Source organism: Bos taurus, chromosome 9 (assembly GCF_002263795.3).
Source record: "Bos taurus isolate L1 Dominette 01449 registration number 42190680 breed Hereford chromosome 9, ARS-UCD2.0, whole genome shotgun sequence".
Lineage (NCBI taxonomy): Eukaryota > Metazoa > Chordata > Mammalia > Artiodactyla > Bovidae > Bos > Bos taurus.
This window is the reverse complement of record NC_037336.1, coordinates 39,851,578-39,868,552: the sequence shown is the minus strand read 5'-3', so window position 1 is coordinate 39,868,552 and position 16,975 is coordinate 39,851,578. Positions and strand designations below refer to the sequence as shown.

Here is a 16,975-nt window from a genome sequence, read left to right as displayed (position 1 = left end):
ATACTGGATCTCTCACAGCACACAGTTCAAACCATTTTAAGTATTAAACGAAGAGTGAACTCAGAGCTGGAAAAAAAGGGTTCATCTGACTGTCATAATAAAATCTGAACAATTATATATGTGTGGGTAACAGGAAAACACCAGGGTTTAAATTATTTTAACACTCACTGCCTGGAAATGGCCTCAAAACAAAGACCTTGGGTGACTTTATGATGACATTCCCATGAGTGATTAGAGAGGACTAAAGCATGTCTTCAGTATCCCTGCGGAAAGCCTCGGCCCATTCTTCTCATGCTGCAGATTGCAAAACTCTAGCACAAGGGTCTTGAGGACTAGATTGGGGCCACGGTAGGTCAATGGTCTCCCCCACAATCTTAGTCTAGTTAGGTGGGCCTGAGGCTACTCCCAGAGCAGGAGTTGGCAAATGTCTTCTGTAAAGAGTCCAATAGTAAATATTTTAGACTTTGTGAGCCAAGAGGCAAAATCAAGGATATTAAATAGATTCTTACATAATGAAAAGACAAATTTCTACATTTTTATTGATGAAATTCAAAATATAATAAAAACTGTACAACATTTTTGGTAATATAGTATACTATTTTTAGATAGCATTTTGCTTCATTGGGGTTCAAAGTTAGTGTTTCCTAACATCATATCAATTGCAAATATTCATCTATAAAAACCATTCTTCACTCATGGGCCATTACAAAACGGGTACAGGCTGGATATGGCTCCAAATCTCTGCAGTACCATAGTCTGAAGCAAAGTCAATGCTGGGAGCTCTCTTCCAAGAGTCTGGGTGTAAAATCCTGATCCAGAAATTAGAGATCTGGAGGGGGTCTTGGAATAGCTCTTGAAAGATCCAAATGTTCCTCAAACACACTGGTCTATTACCCCAGTGATTGAAATAACCATTTTTTAGCCTTATTTACTAAGCACCTGCTTTATGCTGGTTCTATCATAGTCTCTGGGGATAGATTAGTGACCAGGACACATGAGCCCCCCCACCCCCACCTTTATAGGGGATGCAACTGTAAACAAGAATTAGAGAAAGAAAAAATGTCAGAGAGTGGGGATGCCACAGAGAATATAAGAGGAGGTATCAGGAGAGCAACCAGGATAGGGAGCTACTTTGGATAAAGTAGTTTAGTAAGGAGTTCCTTTTCCTCAATATTCTTCATTCTTCATTTTATCAGACATTGTATACTCTTTCCAATGTGACTTGGGGGAGAGTAAAATATAATCCTATTGTGCTTTGATTTGCTTCCTCTGCTTATTGGTAGGATTTATCATGTCTCTGTACTCACCTCTCTCTTTCCATATTATAACTGTATTATAATATATTATCTAGTAATTATATATGCTATATGTATAATCTACATAATATATATATTTATATATTAGTCTTTCAGATTTCCTCTTCTGTTAATTCCTGGTTAAGACTGTTTGTTTTTCTGTTGACTTGTTTATCTTTTTTTCTTATTGTTTTTTAAAAAATTTTAGGGTATTAACCCCTTATTTGTGGTGATGTATGTGTGCAGTTGCTCAGTCATATCCGACACTTTGCAACCCTTTGGACTATAGCCCACCAGGCTTCTTTGTCCATGGGATTCTCCAGGCAAGAATACTGGAGTGGGTTGCCATGCCCATCTCCAGGGGATTTTCCCAACCCAGGAATCAAACCCCCTGCATGTCCTGTGTCTCTCGCATTGCAGGCGGATTCTTTATCCACTAAGCCATTGGGGAAGCCATTATTCATGATATGCATTGCAAATACTCTCTCCCAGCCTATGATTTGCCTTTTAACTTTGTGTCTTTTGTTTAAAAGAAGATTTTAATTTTCAGGTAGTAAAGGATCTACCTTACATGAGATTTGGTTGTCCGTTGCCCTTTTCAGTGGGCAAATTGAGAGTCATGGATATTGAGTTTACACCTTCATCTCATCGTTGGCTATGTCTTACCCACATTTATTAATGTCTCTGAGCCTCAGCTTCCTCATCTGAAAAATGAGGACAATTCCTACCTCACAGATTTTTTGTGAAAATTAAATGGAAGGATACTAGCATAGTGGCCCCCTAACACCTCACTTTAATTGTAAGTATTTTGAAGTCCTTATAGTATGCAAAATATGATATGCAGGGTCTGTACTTAGATTTAGTTTATCATGTTGGTTGAGTTTGTCTTTTAAATGAATATAAAGTGCCAAGTATAATAATATGCACTTTATTATTAGACTAAAATGTGGAAGATGGAACCGGAAAAACAGAGAAATTATTAGCTCCTTAACCCACAATTACTCCAGTGGACTCCCCTAAAGTAAAGAAGTAGCAGAGTTATAGTAAGTGGCAGTATTAAATAGGCGAGTTGTAAGCATCCTTTTAAGTGAAAATTGTATTCCAAAAGCTTGGAAACACATTTCATACTGTCAACCCTAACACAGGCCAAAATTATTTAACGGAAATATTTTAAATGATATTTATAGTTGGTTTTGAGGGAAAAAAAATCACAAACTGATAGGAACAGGTAAGCCCTAGCAATTTTATAATAAATGACTTACATGAGGAATAAGTTTATAATTAAAATGCTAACAAAAAGTTAATGCTTATTTCCAGCTTTTACTTAAGATTTTTTCAGCATTGGAAATATTGACAGCAAAGCATATTATATATGCTATAAATTTCAAGAATAATAAAAGGAATATTAAAAATTTCAATGAATATTGTGCTTCATACTACCCAGTTACATGGGCCTACATGTGTTTGCTGTTCAGGAGCCAGCATCACAGCAATACAAGGTTGAATAGAGACAACTTAATTTACAGAACTATTTTCATAGGCCAGGCATTTTCACCTACACACTCTCCTTTAGTCTTCATGAGTTAAGTACTAACTTTTTACAGAGGAAGAAACTAAAGTTCAGACAGGGTATGTCACTTGTCCACATTCAATAAGTAAGGGGAGCAGAATTTAAACTTCTGACATCAAGTGTAAAATTATGAGCCCCTCTTATAGGTGAGGATGCATGATAATAAAAAGTTTTCATGACATTTGCAAATCCATGTAAATAAGTCCCCTAGGACCTCAGGTGTTACTTGGCTTCTCCATATTCTACCCCTAAAATTGCTGAATGAAGAGGCCTCCTTTCATACGTAACCAAATCATTCTGCACTCAACGGGTATGTGTTTTTGCTAATTAGGATTTTTAATTGATTTGTTATGCTCTACTGTAGTGCTGTAGAAGACTCTTGAGAGTCCCTTGGACAGCAAGGAGATCAAACCAGTCAATCCTAAAGGAAATCAACTCTGAATATTCATTGGAAGGACTGTTGCTGAAGCTGAACCTCCAATAGTTTGGGCATTTGATGAGAAGAGCCAACTCATTGGAAAAGACCCTGATGCTGGGAAAGACTGAAGCCAAAAGGAGAGGGGTCAACAGACAATGGACAAGAATTTGAGCAAACTCCAGGAGATAGTGAAGGACAGGGGAGCCTGGCATGCTACAGTCCATGGGGTCAAATAGTCAGACATGACTTAGCGACTGAACAGCAATAACAACAACTCAAAGTATATGAACAATAAACTAAAAATACTTGTTGTCTTATTGTGTGCAATAACAAACACTACACAACATGAATACTGTCTCTGATTTGTGACCAGATTCTGAAAACATGCTTGGAAGCCTTTCAGCTTGCTCTAACCAAAAATAAGTAAGTGATTGCCATGAAGATGCATTTTAAACACAAAGCTTGATTCACCTCACTAGAGGCCTTTGTTTCATTTACACTTATGGTTTTATTTATTCAAATAACTTGCCTTTTTTCCCCCAGAAAAAAAGACCTACAGATCATCACCCCATCACTGCTCTACACAAAGAATAAACAATGTCAACGAGAATCACTGTACTTAACAAACTGCAGGACATGCTACAGCACTGTTTATAAGATGTAAATCGCGTCTTGTTTTATTTCACTGTTCTGCTAAATTCAGGCGTCTGCTTCATTTTAGATCTATGCCCCCTGAAAAGAGCCTCCCATGCTTTATTCAATACTGCCAAATGTGCAGATTCAGCGAGGCACTGGAAACAGGGAGCATGAGACATGACCTAGATGATGTCCATTTAGATACAGATGATTGAAGGGTTACCATAGTGTGGTGGCCATAAGTGCTACTCACCGAACAGTTCCTGTTCTCTGACTTCTGAGCACATGACAGATCTCAGGCCCCCTGCATGGGTAGGGCCCAGCAACCAGCTCTAGTCATTGGAATGTGAGCAAAGTGCTAAGTCTGGCTTCTGGCCAGGACAGTTAAAAATGCCACACAAGAGCCTCCAAAGCAGTTATCCCTCTGCCGAGGTGACAGGCAATGTTCCAGTCTGGGGTCTAGAGAGAGGATGAAGACAGCACAGAGCAGCGCCCCACCCCTGCCAACCCGCAACAGATACGCAGCATAAGCAAGAAACAAACCTTTGTCAGTAAGAGCCCTGAGATTCGAGGGTTGTTTGTGATCACAGCATAAACTGGCCTCTGCTGCCAGATACCCAAAAGAACGCCATGAAAAAGAACCTGGTGTCTCTAGTGATAAGTTAGCAGATTTGTATGATTTAGTATCTAGCACTAAATGTTATTATCTTGTCAGGGAAAGGTCCATTAGCCCATAGTTACTCAGACCCCAATCATCATGTTCCAAAATCTGAATTAAATAGAGCAAGCAAAATTGAAGAGGGAAAGCTACAGTTGTAACCTTCCAAACTGCCAACTCTAATTTATTGATCTGCCAGGGTTCTTGGTTGTAAACAATAGAAACCACTCTGGCTAGTTAAGTAGAAAGGGAATTGACTAAAGATTTATTAGCTTACAGAATCTCAAGGGCAGGAGGAATACCAGCAAGGGCACCAGTGTAGCCTGCACTGCCCCACCACTGGGCACAGACACCACTGTTCATTCCACCACCCTTGGCACTGGATGCCTCCACTAGAACCAGAGGCTCTGTGGTCCTTGTGCTGAAACTTGCTTCTTCAAGTCTCTAAAGTCCAATCCAAACTCTCATGAAGGTGTATGTGAATGGTGACGCCTAGGTCACAAGAATGCTCCTTAGAGCCAAAGAAATTTATTCTTTACCTTTTTTCTTAGAAAGGTGGAGAATTCCTCAAACACAGGAAGGGAATTCAAAGGTATGGCCTAGAAGAATGATAAATACCCACTGGTTGTGGTGGTTTAGTCGCTAAGTCATGTCCGACTCTTGCAACCCCATGGACTGTAGTCTGACAGAATCCCTGGGATTCTCTAGGCAAGAATACTGGAGTAGGTTGCCATTTCCTTCTCCAGGGAATCTTCACAACCCAGGAATCAAACCCAGGTCTCCCGCATTGCAGGCAGATTCTTTACCAAATGAGCTATGAGGAAAGCTCAAATACCCATTATATATTTGATAATAGGTAATTCTGGAGAGGAGAAGAGAATGGCAACCCACTCCAGTAGTCTTGCCTAGGGAATTCCATGTACAGAGGACCCTGGTGGGCTACAGTTCATGAGGTCACAAGAGTCAGACAAGACTTAGCAACTAAATCACCACCACAAATGGGTAACATGGATAACCAATGTCCTCAATACTCATTTTAGTCCATAATCAAGTTCTGAGAGCTGTTCTGGTTTCTGCGGGTCTTCCTTCAATTCTACCCAAGTGACCTTCCAGTGAATCCCTGCTTTCACTAGCTTCAGTTGGGTGCTGTCATTTGCGATCTGTATTACAGCCTTGATACAGAAGTAATCATATGTTGAAGAATCCCAGACTAATTGCAAAGAGGACTGTAAATATTCAGATGCTCTGAAGAATTTTTCAGATCTTTTTTTTACAAAATAACTCTCTGAACTGACAGACAAAAGAATCAAACAAAGAACATAAAACCCTAACTTTGGTTTGAGAACCCTAGTGGGGATCATGAGCTGAATACTGATGATATTCATCTTCTCCACAAAAGTCCTCACAAATAATGTCTTACTTAAAAAGAAAAGAAAAACATTGCATAGATATATATCTTGTGTATATATGCCAAACTGAATAAAAAATCAGAAGTATCACAAGTTACCAACTTATTGATGAGTGCTACTTGGAAATAAGTTTATCTCTGCTGCTGCTGCTAAGTCGCTTCAGTCGTGTCCAACTCTGTGCGACCCCATAAACGGCAGCCCACCAGGCTCCCCCGTCCCTGGGATTCTCCAGGCAAGAACACTGGAGTGGGCTGCCATTTCCTTCTCCAATGCATGGAAGTGAAAAGTGAAAGTGAAGTCGCTCAGTCATGTCCAACCCTCAGCGACCCCATGGACTGCAGCCTACCAGGCTCCTCCATCCATGGGATTTTCCAGGCAAGAGTACTGGAGTGGGTTGCCATTGCCTTCTCCGAGTTTATCTCTAACAGTTCTAAATAGAGAAACTGTTAACCAATAAAGAAATACACAAAGGGAAAGGCACAGAGGCTAAGCTCTGAGATTATTATGTATAAAAAAAGACCTATGGCACTCAGAAAATTTCTTTTCTCTAAGAATGGCTCCCTGGACGGGGAGGGGGAGGTGCAGTTTAGATACTGGGCTAGGTTTGTGGCCTGTGGCTAGTACTGGTTGACCCAGCGTGAGTATCTAATGGACCCAGCCCAGGAGTCAAGGGAGGTGAGTCTCACTATGGTGGCACGGTGGGGAGAAGGCCAAGGAAAGCTGAGATTTCCAGAGTAACCTTATTCCTTCTCTCCTCAACATCATGATCATTTACCTCTTCCTACAATTCAGTGATAAATTCCGAAATTTTCTCAATAAATTCTTTTTTTCTGCTTAAGCTAGGCCCCAGTATTTTTTTTAATAACCAAAAGAATGTTGTATCAACTAAGTATACTCCCCTAAACCTTACTCTCCCCAGTAGCCAATTCCAGCCTTAGGTTACTGAACTCTCTTGACTAGGAATGACATAAAAGGATCCTTAGCTTCTGTGTATTCAGTATTTATGTACCAAGCTGCCACTGAGCTTAGCAGCATTAACCTGTTTGTCACTTTTTAGGAAAAGTAGTTGCAAATTTTGACACCTGGCTCAGGGGTTGAAACTTCAAATGCCTTTACAGATCAGACAGATAATATGAAGGCAGACAGTGCCGAACTGGACTCCACTGGACACTATATGCTGCATCTGAAGATGTTTATGTTTAGTTACTTGAAACACTGTGTGGCCCAAACAAAATTCTTCACAGGCCCAATTTACCTCCTTGAGTCGTAAACTAACAGGCCACTTTGCTTTTAGTTTAAATTACATATGGTCATAGACTAGAAAGCTCATAAAAGTCAATTTTGTTTCAATCATTTGAGTAGGATAAAAGCGCTTCTTGGACAGCAAATTTTCCCTCCTTGTTTTAGTAGAAAATTCTACAGGTCATTAATACGATTGATGTGAGGTATCTAAAAGAACTCAACGGCTGCTTTTAAGAGAAGCTTATCAACGCTGGTAGATAATATGCCTTAATGTGAGTCTCATGGTAATGAAGCAGGCACCTGTTACTTCCTACGAATCACAGAATAAAGAGCCAAATTACTTCTAAGCACAAGGACTCCGAAAGTGTCATAACACAGATGGAAAAAAATCAAATGTCTACCAGTCTCCAGTTGAACTACACAGCTCTGATTCTCTTTACAGACCAAAAATGAAATCCAATTCGAGAAAACTGATAAGGCTTCCTGTTTCTTGGAGAAAATGAACTGGACAAATTGCACACAGAAAACCTAAAATCTCCATCACCAATTGTTGAAAACCAGTGGGGCCTCCATTAGCAGTTCTTTTGCCCACAGAATGCTCTCAGAGGAGCTGTGAGGTTTGGAAGGAGTGCAGAAGCCTACTCTCCATCAAAGTTTTCATCAGAACCTGCTTTTTTTTCTTTTGGCGAAACTAAGCAAGTGTTATTTCACACCCACATATTGCTGGAATCCATTCAATTACCCTCCACGACTGTTTAAAATGAAAATGCTGTGCCTCCTGAGGACAATGTGAGAGGATTAATGAATGTTGCTCCTGAAGGACAGACGTGTAGGGAAATAGCAGAAGCCTAAAGAAGCTAGAAACTACTGCTGGGCCTTATTTTACAAGCAATTCAAACCTACCTTCAAGTATTTTGTAAAGAATAATGATGTTTAAGGCAGTTGGATATATCAAGGGCCTACTATGCCATTTTTCCTCATTCTTCTTGAAGACAATCATGGAATGAGAAAATTAAGAGGATGACAAGAAGTGATGAAGACAAGACAGAATCTTGCCATATGGTTTTTCAGGAGAAGAGGAAACAGCATTTTTCCCCCTGACACACTGTTCCAAACGATCTGTAACTAACAAACCAAGCCAGCACTTTGCTGGGTTCTGTAGCTCTGTGACTCAGAAGTCACTTTTCTATCCAACATATTAAATGTCAAGCAAAATATCTCCGATAAGAGAGAAGAAATTTCTTCAGGAAGCTTTGCTCCTGTATGAGTTCTGATGAAACAAAATTTATATTTTAAGGCAAGACAATAAAAATTTAAATAAACTTTTTTCTCTGCCCGTCTGGACCTCCTCCCTCCCTTCTAGTGTGCACTGTGCACCTGCATTATGCATTAACCAGACCACCCCAATGGCAGAAATATCAGCTTAACCATAAAGCTTATTTTTTTTTCTTCTGGAGCTAGCCACGTAATTTCTTAGAAGGCAACCTTCTTTTCTCAATCCTGTAAAATGCCATGATGACCCACCACTCAGCTTATACACACAGACTTTTTGGTAACTTTATGTACAATGCCAATTTAGTACTTCCCCAAAGTTGGCTTAAAGCTCAACATTCAGAAAACTAAGATCATGGCAGCCGGTCCCATCACTTCATGGCAAATAGATGGGGAAACAGTGGCTGACTTTATTTTTTGGGGCTCCAAAGTCACTGCAGATGGTGACTGCAGCCATGAAATTAAAAGACGCTTACTCCTTGGTAGGAAAGTTATGATCAACCTAGACAGCATATTAAAAAGCAGAGACATTACTTTATCCACAAAGGTCCGTTTAGTCAAGGCTATGGTTTTTCCAGTAGTCATGTATGGATGTGAGAGTTGGACTATAAAGAAAGCTGCCGAAGAATTGATGCTTTTGAACTGTAGTGTTGGATAAGACTCTTGAGAGTCCCTTGGACTGCAAGGAGATCAAACCAGTCCATCCTAAAGGAGATCAGTCCTGGGTGTTCTTTGGAAGGACTGATGCTGAAGCTGAAACTCCAACACTTTGGCCACCTCATGCGAAGAGCTTACTCACTTGAAAAGACCCTGATGCTGGGAGGGATTGTGGGCAGGAGGAGAAGGGCCGACAGAGGATGAGATGGTTGGATGGCATCACCGACTCAATGGACACGAGTTTGGGTGAACTCCAGGAGTTGGTGATGGACAGGGAGGCCTGGCATGCTGTGGTTCATGGGGTCACAAAGAGTTGTACACGACTGAGCAACTAAACTAAACTGAACTGAAAGGAGAGCAACTGCTACAGAACAGACTGGGTCAGGTGACCTGGAGAGAACTGGGCCTCCCTTAATGGAAATTCTTACCTTAAATACTCACTTAGGACTTTATTAATGTTACTAGCTATATTATTTGTATTCTACCTATTTCACAAGATTATTATTTCTTATACTACCAAATGTGTGATGGAGCCTCCAATAAAATTAATGATGATTAGGCAAGCTTAAACAATTGACCAAATATATTGTCCTATAAGATCAAAGATTATAACAGTGTAACTTTAGATATAAGAAGACTCAACAAGAGACATCCTAGACCATAACTGACTAGTAAAACAGATGGTCCAGAGGCTTTTGACTATTGTTAACAGGGCCAAGTGCAGTAACAGGGCACTGAGCAGCCTATCAATGAAATCCCTGATTGACCTAGGAATGAGCATTCCTAGCGCCTTGGGACAAGTTGGTCGTGAAATGCCTCTCAAACCTTGGTCAAAATTAAGACCAAAAGGGAGGGGACTGTAAAACAGAGACTGTTGTCTACTATCCAGTTCTATAAGAATCAAGTCATTAGCCACTACATTCACTGACCTACAATACCCTGGAACTCAGGACAAAATCAGGATAAGGCATTCTGTGCTCTAAGAAAAGATAGGCCTTCAGATAGATATTTTCAGGAGAAAATTCATGAACCCATACTTAGAAAAGCGCTAAAACCTTTAAAGATATCTGTTACTTATGAATCACAGTAACTCTCCATCAAGCTGTGTGCTTGACTGCACTACCATTTCTAGAGAATCGCTTATACTGGCCTCCCCCTTTACCTCTTTGGAGCAGTTCTCAAAGGTCTCTGAGAGATTGTCTCCTGAGTTATAATACTCAGTTTGGTTCAAGTAAAATTTTCCATTTCTTTCTCAGATTGACTACTGATTAATTTTTTTGTCAACAGTACTTCTCCTGGGCATATGAGCCATATATTTTGCTGCTTTCAGGTAGATTCCCTACTTGTAAAAGAAACATCTACCCAAGATTGTAGAAAAAAGTATAATCAAGGAGACCATCATTAGTCCTCTATTTATGTCCTCCAGAAGAACTTAAGCCATGTAATCATAGTAAATATCTAAGAAAGAGAAACCAGAAAGAAACACAGAAAACAGAGAGAAAGTAAAAGAATAAAAAAGAATCATAGTGATATTTGTATGCTTAAAGTTTCTGTAATATAGAAAAATGTATGGATTCTAGGGGAGTCCTAATCCCACAGGGCAGTGTTTATCCACCATGTATCATCTGCCCTCATTTCATAATGCTGTAAGATTGGAACCTCTGATGTGAAAGAGGGTTTAATATTTAGAACTATTTCTTGTATAGCTTGGTGAAAGAAGAGGATAAGAAAAGAGGAAAAGAATTACATGGGGACTACACATTTCTCTTTTTTATAACAGATTATTTGCTTTAAGAGAAGCATAAGCTATGATTAAAGTGGCAATATAATTGCTGAATTTTTGTGCCTCTAACACCTGCAAAGGAAGCACATTGACAAGAAACACTTGGCAACCCAATTATTTCATACAGGTTTTCATTCACCCAGAAAGCCATCCTCAAAATAGAATGGAACTTTTTCTCCTTCACCAATCTGGTAGATGCCTACGGCAAAGTATCCAAGAACCTAAATAATATTGTTTATCATTATCCCCAACAAACAAAATTTAAATAAAATAGGATTCAAGGAATTTAACACATTACTTCTAAATTTATTATATTAATTAACTGTGCATTCAGTTTATATTTCACCTTATCTCAATGCGAGGCTAAAAAGGAACAAGACTTATCCCTGGAGAGATAGGGGACATTCCACTCTGTTCCCTAAACTGGGAGAACAGACTAGATAGCTGCTCTTTCCACTTTGGAGGAACATTTTAATTTGACTGTGAAATAATGGAAAAATGAAACAAATTCAAGATTCCCACTATCTAGGAATTTGGGAAAGTAATACTGTATACCCTGAAAATATGAAAATAACTAACTAGCTAGGGGGGAGAAAATCCAGGGAAATTTTTTTCTTTAAGAGGCTAAATAAAACCTAAAACAATACTTAAAAAATAGTTATTTTAATTTCTATGTTCACTCAATTATTTCTTATATATTTTTAACCAAAGACATTTACAATTACACATAATAGGTTGAAATAATAAGATTCTTATTTTTTACTTATTGATGTCTTGGGAATAAACATTTACTAAGGGTCACTAGGAAATGTGATCCTTTCCATCATGAACAACTGCACAGACAAAACATTCAATCTAAAATAGATTATTAGGTCACAACACATACAAAGCAACTCGCAAATCAGAACGCATTTATGTTGTCTCCCAAACTGGTCAAAGATTAGCAAGGAAGTAGGAATGATGAAAAAAGGTTTCTGGGCCACCGTCCTTGACCTGAATGTTCAGTGATGGAAAGGGCATGAATCATAGGATGGGGGTAAAAGAATCAGCATAAACCAAAGGAGTGGAAAGAAGTTATAACAAATGATATTTAGGGAACGGCTGAGGCTAAAGACTTGGGACAGATTAGTGAAAATTAAAGCGACCACTATTGAATGCTTACAACATGTAAGGTTCTATGCAAATATTTCCTTTTTTTTAATGTACTTTTATTTTTTTCTTTTAATTTACTTTTAAATTACTTTTAAAACTTAATTTAATTAAAACTTAAATTAAATTTAATTTACTAAATTTAATTTAAATTACTTTAAAATTTACTTTTAAAACTGAGTCCCAGGGCTCAGACTTGCATCTCTGTCTTTGTGAGCAACCCTCACTGCCCAGATGATCTCCTGTAGTCTCACAGCTTTGAAAGAGCCACTTGTACACGGAGGATTCCCACGTCTTTATTTTCAGCCTGGACATTTCCTCCAGTTTCAGACTCCTATGTCCAACTGCCTATGTGACATTTCCATATGGATATCCAAAGGATAACTCAAACTCAAGATGTTTAAAACAAAACTGATTTCCATCTACTCCCCCGAAAACACAAAACAACAAAAACTACTCCTTTCTCATCTTCCTGCAAAATATATCCAGTGTTGGACCACTTCCCACACCTCCACTTAAACCACTCTAAGTCACCACTGTCTCCAGCAGGAATCACTACAGCAGCCTCCTAAAGGAAGCAGATGTGAACTTGCCCTCCAGAGGCCCTTTGAGTCTATGCATTCCAAACCTTTCCATTTGAGGCTCCAGTTATCAATTCTATTGTCTGAAGTGGAAGCTAAGATTTAAGAAAGATTCTTCAACAGGTAAAAGAGAAGCAATGGAGGCTGAGAGCAGATGTGAAATGGCAAGTGCAAGGTTGCGTTAGGGGTGCCCAGGATGGAACATTTGAGAACATCCAGAGGGACAAAAGAACGTGAACTCCTAAGCAATACCAAGTCCTGAGTCAAATGTCCCCTCCAGGTTAGCCTTTCTTGACTCCTCAAGCAGAGTTCAGATCTTAATTACAGCGTTTGTCACATTATTGGATGTCTGTGCTCTGGGCCTCCCCACTAGACCCTGAGCTCATGTTGTGCCCCCAGGCCCTGGTGCAGCATGGTCATCAGGATTGTCCTGGTAAGCCCTTGGCAAAAGGGTGTTTAAAAGCCTTTGGCAAAACATGGTAGTGCATTAGAAGAATGCAGGAAGTGACTACATCGTTCTGGAAGAGCAAATTAAGACTTAATATAGGAAATGAGGTTTCAGATATAGATGTCTGAATTAATCCAGGAAGATAACACTGATGGATTAGACAGGGACAGCAGCGGTGTGGAAAGACAGAGGTCAAGGCTTGAAGAGGAAGTGAGAGAAAGGAAAACAGTAGAAGAAATTGGCAGATGTGCCACTGAAAAGTAGTTTAGAAGTTAAAGAAAGCAGCAGCGTCCAAGGAAGAGTTTTTCTCTCTCCCCAATAGGGGGATGTTTAAAAGAAAAGAGGAAAAGCAAAGCAAAAGAAGTTGCCCCAAAGGATGTGGTTAGGGTTGATGTATAAAGACCAGGCAAGCTCAGACCTTCAGTTCTTAATCTTTTCATTCCCAAGTACCAAGTAAATTACTGAGCTCCAAGAGGTGGATAGGAGGCCAGAGGCTTAAAACTCAAGAGGTCAAAACTGAATAAAATAACTACTCAATGCCTGAGCCAAGAAGTTAATGAGGTAGGGAGCCCAACACTGTGTTCTAAGACAAATCCGAGTTATTACTTCAGTCCTCCAGGTCCAATTAATTTTCCATTAAGTGGTGCTGGGGGCTGGACTTCTCACCCTCCGCTCACCACCCTGCCGACGACGTCTGCGGTGGAATTCAAGGAAAATTCGACTGAGTGGATCTTCATCACTGCCATGAAGGTAGAGTGGAAAAGCAATTCACAGTGGCTACCTACTCAACTTTGTGCAGGCCTCACGGAGAAAACCGGGAGAGCAGAAAATACAAACAAAACCAGAACTCCTTTCTTTCCCTTGCCTTGTCCACTGCTCACGCCCTTTCCCCTCCTCCCCCCAAAAAGTAAGCTCCTTGAGAGCAGGGCTTGGCGCTTCGCTGCTGGATGCCCGCCTAACAGTGGGCCTGGCACACAGTGAACGCTCAGCAAATACTGGTTGATTATTGAAAGAACCCAGCTCCCACTTCATCGTATCTGGGCATTAAAGGATGCCACCAGTGGTGCTGCTTAAGAGAGCACAGAGGTGAGAGAGGAAGCAGAAGATTTTTTTTTTTTTTTTGAAGGTCGCAGTTTGGGCAGTCCGCGGAGGCCTGGAGTTGAGGGCTCTGGAGCGAGTCCGGGAGGGGGATCCCGGTCTAAAGACCAAGAATGCATCTTTTGCAACTGACCTTCAGGCGGGGACGCCCGCGCAGGGCGCAGCAGCCAGGCTCCGGCGTCCCACTCCTGCTGCCCCCCGCCGGCGCTCGCCGCCCGCTGCGCACGTAGGTCACCTGCCTCCGGCTGGCGCCGCGCAGCTGGCCGGGCGCGGGCTGCAGGTGCGACCCGGGCGGTCGGGGGGCCTGGCCTGGCGGGGGGCTGAGGGCTGGGGGCTGGGGCCCGGCGCGCTGCAGCTCCGCGCAGAGCCGCAGGCCAAGCAGCAGAGCGGCGGCGAGCAGACAGCGGCGCAGGGCACAGCAGCCCCTCCCGGGCAGCCTCTCCCGCGCCATGGAGGGCTGGGCCCGGCCCGGCCCGGGGCTCCGCTCCGCCGCCCGCACGCGCCCACCCGCAGCAGGGATGTGGCCCCGGGGGCCCGAGCTGCAAACTGTGGAAACTCCCCCGCGGGCCGGGGCGCGGGCTCTGACCCGCCTCTCTTCCTCTGTTCAAGGAAGCCTCGGCGTAACCTTATCCAGCCCGGCTGGCAAGGGCGCGCGGAACGGCGGGCCAGGCGGGGTCCCAGGGACGCAGGCGGCTCAGCCGAGCCAGACTCCGGGCCCAGCCCCACCTCGAGGGTCCCCGAGGAGGCGCCCTCCAGCCCAGGCTCCGGAGCCTGAAAACTACATGGCCAGAAAAAGCACAGTCCTAACGGGATCTTGGGCCATAACTTCATTTTCTAGTACTAGTGTTGTTGAAGAAACACAGGAGGAGGATAGGTGAGCTGCCAGGTTTTGCTGCAAGGAACAAATTCCGATTGTCAAGCAGCTTGTGCCATGAAGCACATTGTAAAAATACATCACACTTATATGCTCAGGTTTACAACTTCTCTCCCTCAAGAAAGAAGGGAAAGGGGGAGGACAGAATAGCGCTGGATGCAGAATAATCAAATTAAAGTTATTCCATTTCTAAATTTTGCCTGAAGCCAACCCGTGCTTTCTCCTCGTGTTATGAAATGTGTGGGGGTGAAGGAGGAGGGGGAAAAGCCAGCTAAGACATCTGACAGCAGGGAGAGAGAACAGAAGTTACCATGGCATGATGTAAATCAAATTAATTTAGCTCCCAACACACACCTCCCTGCTGTCTTGCAGAGATACAGAGGAACAAATTTATCTTTCAGCAAAATGCTCCCCAGCTGGTATTTCCATCACCACCTTGACCTTAATTAATCAGGCTGAATGCTCACAGCCTGAAGTCCAGGGTTGACTGTTCCTTTTCAATTGTGAGTAGACTTCTTTCTCACAACCCAATTGAGGTTTGGGTTTGAGTTTGTTTTCTTTAGCTGTGGCATATTTTTTCATCCTCTATGCTTTCATTTTCCATGCTTTTATGTCAGACTACCCTTGCTGACCTGCCCTCTGCCTTTGACAGCCTATTTGTTGTTGTTCAGTCTCTCCCTTGTGTCTGACTCTTGACCCCATGGACAGCCTATAGCATGAACAACAGAGAACAAATATGGAACCCCGCAGCCCCTAGGTGGGAAATTACACTCTCCGTCTCAATTTCAGGAATTTTCCATAAGGAGCCCTCCTTTCTAAAATCCTTCTGGCTTAAGAAAGACCCAATTGAATCTTTGTCACTGCACAAAGCACTTGGGCTATTTCTCTGCATGTAACAAAACTTCTCCACCTGATACAGTCCACTCTCTGAGCACTCTAGGTCCTCAGGCTCCTGTGGGTTTCATTATGGTTGAATTTTGGTGTTTTCCTAGATGTAACTCTCTGGCTATTGCAGATAGGCTCTGTTTTAAAGATACCGATCAAGTTCACTTTTCCTGACACAAACTCTCAGACAAAACATCACATCCCTTGACTAATTAAACAACATGAGCTGTGGTGTTACACTTGAACTGAATCAGGACCCTGCCTTTCAGAAACCGTGAGACTTTGGGCAAAATAGCTTCTGTGAGTCTCAGTTTTCTCATGTGTAAATAGACATATATCTCATAGGATTACAAAGATTGCATAAAAATTAAATGTTCAAAACCTATATAATGCATGGTTATAGAAGTTATTCAATTAATAGTGATTATTTTTATTAATTACCATTAAAGAAAACTCTGGATGTTATGAAAAACAAGCTTTAAGCATTGATTCCAAAGGAAGAAGTAATTTTGCCTCCTAGAAGACAATTGGCAATTTCTGAAGACATTTTGTTACAAGCAGTGAGGGTCAGGGGAGGATGCTGCTGCTGCTGCTGCTGCTGCTAAGTCACTTCAGTCGTGTCCGACTCTGTGCAACCCCATAGACGGCAGCCCACTAGGCTCCCCCGTCCCTGGGATTCTCCAGGCAAGAACACTGGAGGGGGTTGCCATTTCCTTCTCCAATGCATGAAAGCGAAAAGTGAAAGTGAAGTCGCTCAGCCGTGTCCGACTCTTAGCAACCTCATGGACTGTAGCCCACCAGGCTCCTCCATTTTCCAGGCAAGAGTACTGGAGTGGGGTGCCATTGCCTTCTCCTACTGGCACCTAATGGGAGAGACCAGAGATGCCTCAAAATATTAGAAAATATAACAATATTTGTTTAAGATATTTATCTTACACTGTATTCTCTGAACTAGGAGTACCCAACAGTTGCTAGAAACCACTAAAACTCAAGATCCCTC

General features: G+C 41.8%; 1 protein-coding gene across 6 annotated transcripts in view; it reads right to left on the bottom strand.

The window, feature by feature from the left end:
* The window catches only part of METTL24 (methyltransferase like 24), a 156,565-nt gene extending 141,766 nt beyond the window's left edge, over positions 1-14,799 (bottom strand). For 5 of the 6 annotated variants that reach the window (XR_009495804.1, XR_001500981.3, XM_015472819.3 and 2 more), the window contains exon 1: positions 14,350-14,799. Coding sequence is in view for 4 of the 6 variants with exons in the window: in XM_015472819.3 (XP_015328305.1) it covers positions 14,350-14,667 (318 nt within the window). In the remaining 2 variants the exon portion in view is untranslated. The remainder of the gene's footprint in view (positions 1-14,349) is intronic. The other variant, NM_001205452.1, reaches the window with a different exon arrangement.
* Between the last annotated feature and the right edge of the window lie 2,176 nt (positions 14,800-16,975).